We start from the raw sequence: 10,919 nt of genomic DNA on the forward strand, positions 1-10,919 counted from the left end.
AGGGTGAACGGATCAAGGGTGAACGGATCAAGGGTGAACGGATCAAGGGTGAACGGATCAAGGGTGAACGGATCAAGGGTGAACGGATCAAGGGTGAACGGATCAAGGGTGAACGGATCAAGGGTGAACGGATCAAGGGTGAACGGATCAAGGGTGAACGGATCAAGGGTGAACGGATCAAGGGTGAACGGATCAAGGGTGAACGGATCAAGGGTGAACGGATCAAGGGTGAACGGATCAAGGGTGAACGGATCAAGGGTGAACGGATCAAGGGTGAACGGATCAAGGGTGAACGGATCAAGGGTGAACGGATCAAGGGTGAACGGATCAAGGGTGAACGGATCAAGGGTGAACGGATCAAGGGTGAACGGATCAAGGGTGAACGGATCAAGGGTGAACGGATCAAGGGTGAACGGATCAAGGGTGAACGGATCAAGGGTGAACGGATCAAGGGTGAACGGATCAAGGGTGAACGGATCAAGGGTGAACGGATCAAGGGTGAACGGATCAAGGGTGAACGGATCAAGGGTGAACGGATCAAGGGTGAACGGATCAAGGGTGAACGGATCAAGGGTGAACGGATCAAGGGTGAACGGATCAAGGGTGAACGGATCAAGGGTGAACGGATCAAGGGTGAACGGATCAAGGGTGAACGGATCAAGGGTGAACGGATCAAGGGTGAACGGATCAAGGGTGAACGGATCAAGGGTGAACGGATCAAGGGTGAACGGATCAAGGGTGAACGGATCAAGGGTGAACGGATCAAGGGTGAACGGATCAAGGGTGAACGGATCAAGGGTGAACGGATCAAGGGTGAACGGATCAAGGGTGAACGGATCAAGGGTGAACGGATCAAGGGTGAACGGATCAAGGGTGAACGGATCAAGGGTGAACGGATCAAGGGTGAACGGATCAAGGGTGAACGGATCAAGGGTGAACGGATCAAGGGTGAACGGATCAAGGGTGAACGGATCAAGGGTGAACGGATCAAGGGTGAACGGATCAAGGGTGAACGGATCAAGGGTGAACGGATCAAGGGTGAACGGATCAAGGGTGAACGGATCAAGGGTGAACGGATCAAGGGTGAACGGATCAAGGGTGAGCAAGTGCTTCAGGGGTTTTGTGCTGGGTCTGCAACTGTTCATGGGATACATTAATCAAGAGGGGACTGAGTACAGTGTATCTAAGTTTGCACGAGATTGAGTGGAACAAAAATTGTGTTGAACCTGCGGAGAGTTTGCAGTGATAGATTTGTGAGTGGATGAGGGTCTGGAAAATGGAGTATAATATTGGTAAATATGAGGTCTTCCAGTTTGGAATGAAAAATAGAATTGTATAGCACTACGCTTGGAGGGAGTGGGCAGAACCAGAGCGAACAGCTCCTGTCTTGTGACAGCTAGACACGACAGCTTCCTATCTACTGGCAACTAGCCACTACGGCCATGAGTCCTAGTGACTCAGCAGCACCCGTAAGTCTACTGAGAAGCACTGCCCTACTCAATGTAGCTATGTCATGAGGTCGCTAGCACTTCAGATGTCATGACGCTAGGTCACAGGTTATGTGTCTATATTAAGCCTGATAACACTCTACTAAATTCTCTTCTCTTCGCTGGCTGACAACTTCAGGTGTGGTATCGTTATTTCATCATGATGGCGTACGAGCAAAAACATCATCTGCCACAATATCAGATTATCACTTAAGTGGTGAATGACTGTAGTATGCTCTCATGCAGAGGAACTTGGGAATACTGGTGCACCAATCATAAAAGGATGGTTTGCAGGTGCCATAGGGGATCAAGAAGGCAAAATGAATGTTGGCCTTCATTGCTGGAGGGATTGAATTTAACAGCAGGGAGTTTCTGCTGCAACAGTACAAGGTACAGGGGAGGCCACACCTGGAGTACTTTTTACTTAAGGTATACTAACTTTGGTGGTGGTGCAGAGGAGGTTAAGTACGGGGTTAGCCTGCGAGGGGAGAATGAGTCACTTGGGATTGTACATGTTGGAATTCAGGGGATCTTAGAGAAATATACATTATGAAATAGATAAGAAAGGGAGGAAAGTTATTTTCACTGGTTTTCACTAGGGGACAGAAACTCCAGATTTGGAGGAGTAGGTTTAGGATGTAGATTAGGAGGAACTCTTATTTTCCCCAGAGAGTGGTGAATCTGTGGAATTCTCTGTCCAGGGAATAAGTGGAGGCTACCCTGTTGAATATATTTAAAACACAGATTGATACATTTTTGCCAAGTAAGGTTAAAAAAAAAGTTATGGGGGAAAGGCAGACAGGTGGAGCAGAGTCCAGGGCCAGAACAGCTGTGATCTTATTAAATAGTGGAGCAGGCTCGATAGGACAGATGGTCCTGTTCTTGATTCTATTAATTATAGTCTTATGTAACCACTCTGAGTGAAATCATTCTTCTCCAAATCTCCTCTAGACTTCTTCCCCTTTTTTCCTAAACCCACATCCTCTAATTTTTGACACCTCTTCCAAAGAAGTGTCAAATTTTGAGTGGGCAGTCAAGCTTTTTCAAGATTTCTTATTTTTGATAAAGGGTTCTCATCCAAAGATTGACTGCCCATTTCTCTCCATGAATGTTGCCTGGCCTCCTGCCCCACCAGCTTCTCTGGTTTTGCTCAAGATGCCAGAAAATTTGTCAGAATGATAAAGTTGGGAATTAGAGGGTGATGGAAAGCATAAATTTATGGAAACTTATGGCAGTCAGAGTTACAGAGTGATTTAGTTTCTGCCAAACAACAGCTAATAACAGGAATATTTTCTAAATAAATTAAAATATAATTTTAAATCATCACAATTCTATTTGGTACTAAAACTACAACTTGCTAATCAGCTACAAAAATAGAAGTTCACAAATTATCATTAAATTACAAACCTTTACAGTTTATATGTCAAGGAAAGTAATCAGTTGGGCTGTAATAAATATTCCTGAATACTTCTTGGCGACTGTAGTTCCTCATAGTCCACATGTGCGAAGGACTGTCAGTACAGCTCTCTACAGATGGAACATGTATCCCGTTGTCCTCTTTCCTAGTGGCTAAGCATAAGTGGCTAGCTACATGAACAAACAGGTGATTCTGTATGACAAGAAAAGTGAAAAGCTAGAGCATGCAGTAATATATGGTTATTAAAATGCATCTCCACATCAATTATAATGAAAAAATGAATACGTGCTACTATAGGTTTAGAAGTGTAAAAAGCCAGTCTATTAAGAAACAATCATTTATCTTGTACACACATTTTAATAAGTGGGCCCAATATTTCTAAGACAATAATTCTGGAGGAGATGCTGAAATTGTACTAAACTGTTCCATTAACTGCTGGTGCCTGTCAGAACCATGTTGGATGATTCCATGGAGTTTATTTGCACTTTGGTGAGAGAGAGAGAGTGGCTAGAGTTTGTAGAATTACCCCATCACTCCACCCAATTCCTTCCTTGCCCCTTGGGGGAAAAACCTGCACATGTTTACAGATCACTTGCCCATTGAGAGAAACTCTGGAGGTCATTACACTTTTAATCACATAAAAATAGATCTGCTTACAAATGTCACGTCCAATTCAGGAGTGAGAAGGACATGTTAAGCCAGTTCCTACCAGTGTGAGAAACAGAGGTTTGCAGAGCTCAATGAGGGAAATCAAACATTATGCTTCCTTCTGCAATTTCCATAATCAACAAAAGCCTACAAGACCAATTTATATATTTTCTACAAAGCTGATAAAGGTTTTCACACTGTTCAAAATTCTTCATCAAATATTCATCCAGTATTTAATTGTAAAACTTGTCTGGCCTATACAATTTTACTTCCAGGGTAAAAATCGGCTTCATGGCTTCCCTTCAGTAATCTTGTAATTTTAACATTCCTAATAGCTCATTTACTTGGCAAATACTGATGCAAAGAACTCCTTTGAAACCTCATTCACTTTTTAATTTAAAAAATTAGACACACAGCATGGTGACAGATTCTTCCAGCCCACTCACCTTTCTGCTCAAATGCCCATATTAACCTGCAGCCCCTATACCATTTTTGTAAGGTGGGAGGAAACCAGAGCGCCCAGAGGAAACAACCCACACAGACAAGCGGATAACGTACAAACTCCTTACACACAGCACCGGATTTGAACTCTCGGCTAACCCTGCTAAATTTCCTCTGACTGCCAGCAATAAATGTCCTCCTGAGTCATTGAGTGGTCCCACTCTTTCCCTTGTCATTCCTCTTGTTTTTAAGTACAAAATGCTTTGAAATTCTCTTCAATTTTGCTTACAAGGATATTTCATAATACCCTGTTTGAGCTCTTCCTTGCAACTTTTACATTCTTTCAGGGCCCTGCCCGATTTTAGCTTCCTAAACTTTACAAGGGTTTAATCAGAGTTGCATAGCACAGAAACTCGATGATTAAGACCATGTAATATTTCTTATTAAAAAAGTAATTAATTTAGTTAATTCACTGTACATGAGTAGCGTAATGAGCAATTTGAAAATAAATTTTCCAGTTGAGGATACTATTTCCAAGCACATTCAATGGTGCAAAATATTAAATTTGTTTTTTTTTGTAATAACTAGATATCCAATAATGATTACAAGGATTTATTCCGTCACCTGCAAATCAAGTTTAACAAAAAAAAAGGACTTTAAAAGTTACATTTACAGCAATTCACAGAATACAAATTGTCAAATCTTTCTTCATTTCAATGAAAACTGGCACGAATAAATCAGTGATCATTGCAAGAGAAAATTGGTTGGATGTAAAATAACAATTCTATATTGTCCATTTTATAATACCATCCAAGAAAAAAAACATTCCTATGGTTTCTGCAGGGTAATGAATTTTGTGTGTGCACTAAAGGTATCTTGGGATTATTGTTGTAAACTTGTGTATTCAATCATAAAGCTTTACATAATCCATTAATCTCACTGAAAATAAATAGTTTAAGTAGCAACATCTCCTAAACAAAACCTTTTCACTTCAAGTTTCAATTTGAAATAAAAACAGGAAATGCTGGAAACACTCAGCAGATGTCGTAGCATGTGTGGAAGTAGAAACAGAGTTAAAGTTTCAGTTAAAGGTCCATTAGAATGGCAAAAATGAGAAAACAAATTACTTTCAAGTTGCAGAGAAGCTCAGGTAGGAATGGATAGGACAAGGGGCATCTGTGAGATGGTGAGATCAGGCATTTTGAAGCTGTGTGGTTGGTTAATCAATGGCAGCAATTAGAGAAGGAGAAAACAAAGAGCAGGTCAGAGGTGTTGCAAAGAAGTGAAATTAAAAGGAGAAATACCCCACTGTCTTTGAAGGGAGAGAAAATTATTTACATGACAGATAGAGAAAAAAAAAACAAAGCAAGTTACAAGCAAGCAATAAATTGCTGAATTCAATTTTTAGCCCCGAAAGGCTGCAGCGTACCTTCATGGAAAACAAGTTGCTTTGGGGCCTTGATGGAATAGGGAAGGCAGCCAAATTGGGAATGGAATAGTGAAACAAAATAACTGACATCTGGAAGTTTCAAGGTTATTCCTGTAGTCTAAAATAAGGTGCTCTGCAAAGCAGTCACACAACCAGGATTGTGTTTCTCCAATGTCAAGCAGACCACAATATTAGCAGCAAATGCAATATATTGCAAGGAAAAGTGCATGTGAATCCCTGAAATTTATCATTGACCTGAAACATTAACTCAGCTTCTTTTATCATTGAGGTTTCCTGAGTATATACGGTATTTTTTATTTCAGATTTCCAGAATTTGTCATGTTTGGTTTTTGCCTTCATGTGTCTTGCTTCAACTGTTAAGAGTGTTTGCTGTATGGCATGTGAATGACAGTCACCGACCGAGTCACCAATCTGCACTGTAGCTGGTGGTATCTACCATGAATCCATTGAAAAGAAAATGTTGACCTGCAAAACTGAAAGCTTCTTATAATGAAACAGTCAGCATCATAATTAGCCTGAAACCTTGGCATTAATCCTGATTGTTGGGAGAAGCTGGAGAAAGGTTGAAACAAAATGTCACAGTTGTAGCTGTGCCCCACCATGAAGCATCTTATGTCTAGAGTCAGACACCTCAGCATTAAAATTAAGGTGAGAACTCTTAAAGCAATTTTTGTGGCATTAAGAAGAGCACTCCATCCAGCAAACTGATCAGTAAAGCTTTAAGACAACACTAACGTTGAACATCAAACACCTTTTACCCCCTCTCCTAACCCCCCCCCCCCCCCCATCACTGCAGACTGATATGTAGTCTTTCCTCCACATTTACACGATTGTTGATTGGGCTGGCTGAAACATGTTAATGAAATCATAATGACAGCATTTCTTGCTTTTATTTCCATTGTAATTTAGAAATGATCAGTTGAAATTTGTATCTAGTGTGTAGGCCAAAGATCAGATACACATTAAAGCATTAGCAGATAAATTTCAATCTCACATCATAGGATTAAAATTTGTCTGCTAAATTTATTTAGCTGCCTTATAAATGTATTGTGAAAACCTTAACACTTGAGCGCTGCTGGGAATGCAGAGCTTCAACATCAGCCATCTCGGCCAGAAGGAGCTGAGGAGAAGCCAGGTTTGCTCAATGTTCCGATCACGTTACAACTGTGGTGGATGTCGGTGAGAACTGTGTGTAGTTCCAGTCGCCCGGCGAGAGGTGTAGAAATGAGGATGTTATTGGGACTGGAGTTAGTAGGAGAGTCTGAGACAGGCAGGAGACGCAGAGTGACCTTAAAGAGCGTTAAAGAGTCAATGGAATGGACTGTTCTCTGATCCGGAGAGAGCCCAAGAGTTTGCTGAACGTTTGCAGGACTGGAGAAGAGAGCGGGAAGAGTGACAAGAAGGATGACTGGCAAGAAAATATACAAGTGAACCGGTGCGGACTTGAAAGGCCAACATGGCCTGTTTCCGCTCCTTAAATGGTTATATCCTTTGGTATTGATCTATTTAACATGACAAATTCCTTCCAGTGGTTTTATAGACACATTTTACAGTTATAGTGGTTCATTTCTTGCTTTTGTAAACAAGTCCTGAAACCAAAAAAAGATGCTGAAAATCAGAAATAAAACAGTAACTGCTGCAAATGCTAAGCATATTCAGGTCTTTGCACTCTTCGGATCTGATGACCTGAAACATTACTTCAGTTTTTCTCTCAATGGAAACTGCCTCACCAGCTGAATTTGTTTTCAGTTTTCCTTTCATATTTTGACACAAGAATAAATTCATGGACATACTTTTAAAAGGAGAATCCAAAATGAAATAAACAAAGGTATTCATTCAGCAATTTAGAATTTGCAAAACCCCATTATAGAGGAAAAAAAAGTCAATAAATTTAAAATTAATTTAGCTGGATCTACCATATCTGTTGTAATACAATTTATATAAAATGATATTTGCAAGAGTTTGCAGAATCTGTATGGCATAAAAATTATGTCTGGAAACAGATGAAGTATTGGGTTCAAGAGCAGTTTCTTTGTAATAGTCAAATAGTGCACAAAGCTGGTGAAGAAAAGACATTAATCCAAAATAGTTTTGGCATGTCACTACCCAATAATGCAATTGTTGCAGCTAAAGGAAAGCATGCATTACGAAGCTAGCAACTGTGTGAGGAGCTTAGTAAAAGTGTAAAATGGACCATAAAAACATCCAGAGAGAGGTTTGCCTTTTGCTTAAAAGCTTCATGGGGTTTATGGATATAAAGGTATATTCTAAATAAATGTCTCTTTCTGCATTTCTTGATGGACATGAATTCATCTCATTCTTGTACTGGCTTTGCAAAAATAGCATTATACTAATCAATAAGAAACTTGAATCAGAACTTTCATGACAAACTAAGCATGTTGCATACTAGTCCATAAACATTACATTCATATGACTGTGAATAAATCACCTCGAAGTTTACTGGAAATGAATCTGAACAATCTGATGTGCGCTAAATGTTTTGTAGAATTAAAGGTATTGTGGAATCTTGAAAAAATATATTCGGGTCATTGGGCAACTTCACCACAAACATACCTGAAAACTATATTCCCATCCACCTGCATTCTATTAATGAGTAGCATAAAGACTTAATCATCTCAAATGTCATCACTCTCCTGGTCAGAGATTACTCTCTTCACAAATCATATGCTGACTAGAACTTCATACATGTCACATTCATTAAATAATTACTTGTCAGAAGCAATTACTTTGTAGCATGTTTAGCATTTCAAAATAATAGCAAACCATCTCCAAGGACTTGTTCAACTTAATTACCCAATCATGCAATCAAGGTTTTACTCAAGGTACTGTCTTAAATCAGTTCAGCCACACAGTTCCCTTGATATTTTATGGTGACTATTCATTTAGGGGACAGTGGCTGAAATGAGAGACATTTAAATCAAGGCTACACTTAGAAGGTTTAAATAGCAAATAAGATCAGAGTTTGACTATTTTACTCTCTGGTGATGATCTGCAGCTATTTTAAAAATTAACCCATGTGAGAAGCTAAAAATAAAAGATTGCAATTGCGAGCCAAAGGATACCTTTTCCAAGTGGAAATGACAGTTTGGCACCAACTTCACGGAGCATGATCACAATCACTTGTATTCATGTGTGTGTGTGTGTGTGTCTATAGAGAGAGAGAGAGACCTCTAGAGAGAGAGAGAGAGAGACCTCTAGAGAGAGAGAGAGAGATCTCTAGAGAGAGAGAGAGAGACCTCTAGAGAGAGAGAGAGACCTCTAGAGAGAGAGAGAGAGACCTCTAGAGAGAGAGAGAGACCTCTAGAGAGAGAGAGAGAGACCTCTAGAGAGAGAGAGAGAGACCTCTAGAGAGAGAGACCTCTAGAGAGAGAGAGAGACCTCTAGAGAGAGAGAGAGACCTCTAGAGAGAGAGAGAGAGAGAGACCTCTAGAGAGAGAGTGAGAGAGAGACCTCTAGAGAGAGAGTGAGAGAGAGACCTCTAGAGAGAGAGAGACCTCTAGAGAGAGAGAGAGAGAGACCTCTAGAGAGAGAGAGATACCTCTAGAGAGAGAGAGACCTCTAGAGAGAGAGACCTCTAGAGAGAGAGAGAGACCTCTAGAGAGAGAGAGACCTCTAGAGAGAGAGAGACCTCTAGAGAGAGAGAGACCTCTAGAGAGAGAGAGACCTCTAGAGAGAGAGAGAGACCTCTAGAGAGAGAGAGAGACCTCTAGAGAGAGAGAGACCTCTAGAGAGAGAGAGACCTCTAGAGAGAGAGAGAGACCTCTAGAGAGAGAGACCTCTAGAGAGAGAGAGAGACCTCTAGAGAGAGAGAGAGACCTCTAGAGAGAGAGAGAGAGAGACCTCTAGAGAGAGAGAGAGAGACCTCTAGAGAGAGAGACCTCTAGAGAGAGAGAGAGAGAGACCTCTAGAGAGAGAGAGAGAGAGACCTCTAGAGAGAGAGAGAGAGAGACCTCTAAAGAGAGAGAGACCTCTAGAGAGAGAGAGAGAGAGACCTCTAGAGAGAGAGAGAGAGAGACCTCTAGAGAGAGAGAGAGAGACCTCTGGAGAGAGACAGAGACCTCTGGAGAGAGACAGAGACCTCTAGAGAGAGACAGAGACCTCTAGAGAGAGACAGAGACCTCTAGAGAGAGACAGAGACCTCTAGAGAGAGACAGAGACCTCTAGAGAGAGACAGAGACCTCTAGAGAGAGACAGAGACCTCTAGAGAGAGACAGAGACCTCTAGAGAGACTAGAGAGAGAGACAGAGACCTCTAGAGAGAGAGAGACCTCTAGAGAGAGAGAGAGACCTCTAGAGAGAGACAGAGACCTCTAGAGAGAGACAGAGACCTCTAGAGAGAGACAGAGACCTCTAGAGAGAGAGAGAGACCTCTAGAGAGAGAGAGAGACCTCTAGAGAGAGAGAGACCTCTAGAGAGAGAGAGAGACCTCTAGAGAGAGAGAGACACCTCTAGAGAGAGAGAGACCTCTAGAGAGAGAGAGACCTCTAGAGAGAGAGAGAGAGAGAGACCTCTAGAGAGAGAGAGAGACCTCTAGAGAGAGAGAGATCTCTAGAGAGAGAGAGAGACCTCTAGAGAGAGAGAGACCTCTAGAGAGAGAGAGAGACCTCTAGAGAGAGAGAGAGACCTCTAGAGAGAGAGAGAGACCTCTAGAGAGAGAGAGACCTCTAGAGAGAGAGAGACCTCTAGAGAGAGAGAGAGAGAGACCTCTAGAGAGAGAGACCTCTAGAGAGAGAGAGAGAGACCTCTAGAGAGAGAGAGACCTCGAGAGAGAGAGAGAGACCTCTAGAGAGAGAGAGAGAGACCTCTAGAGAGAGAGAGAGAGACCTCTAGAGAGAGAGAGACCTCTATATATATATATATATATCTCTCTACCGGGGTCTCTCTCTCTCTCTCTGTATATATATATATCTCTCTACCGGGGTCTCTCTCTCTCTCTCTGTATATATATATATATCTCTCTACCGGGGTCTCTCTCTCTCTCTCTCTGTATATATATATCTCTCTACCGGGGTCTCTCTCTCTCTCTCTCTGTATATATATATATCTCTCTACCGGGGTCTCTCTCTCTCTCTCTCTCTGTATATATATATATCTCTCTACCGGGGTCTCTCTCTCTCTCTCTGTATATATATATATCTCTCTACCGGGGTCTCTCTCTCTCTCTCTCTCTCTCTGTATATATATATATCTCTCTACCGGGGTCTCTCTCTCTCTCTCTCTCTCTGTATATATATATATATATATCTCTACCGGGGTCTCTCTCTCTCTCTCTCTCTCTCTGTATATATATATATATCTCTCTACCGGGGTCTCTCTCTCTCTCTCTCTCTCTCTCTCTCTCTCTCTGTATATATATATATATATATCTCTCTACCGGGGTCTCTCTCTCTCTCTATATATATATCTCTCTACCGGGGTCTCTCTCTCTCTGTATATATATATCTCTCTACCAGGGT

General features: G+C 41.5%; 1 protein-coding gene across 5 annotated transcripts in view; it reads right to left on the minus strand.

The window, feature by feature from the left end:
* galnt13 (polypeptide N-acetylgalactosaminyltransferase 13) overlaps window positions 1-10,919 on the minus strand; it is a 256,909-nt gene that overhangs the window by 11,767 nt on the left and 234,223 nt on the right. For 3 of the 5 annotated variants that reach the window (XR_011356763.1, XM_069935524.1, XM_069935523.1), the window contains exon 10: window positions 2,895-3,096. The exons of the other annotated variants lie outside the window; for them this stretch is intronic. Coding sequence is in view for 2 of the 3 variants with exons in the window: in XM_069935524.1 (XP_069791625.1) it covers window positions 2,911-3,096 (186 nt within the window). In the remaining variant the exon portion in view is untranslated. The remainder of the gene's footprint in view (window positions 1-2,894; window positions 3,097-10,919) is intronic. 5 annotated transcript variants of the gene reach the window in all.

Source organism: Narcine bancroftii, chromosome 4 (assembly GCF_036971445.1).
Source record: "Narcine bancroftii isolate sNarBan1 chromosome 4, sNarBan1.hap1, whole genome shotgun sequence".
Taxonomy (NCBI): Eukaryota; Metazoa; Chordata; class Chondrichthyes; order Torpediniformes; family Narcinidae; genus Narcine; species Narcine bancroftii.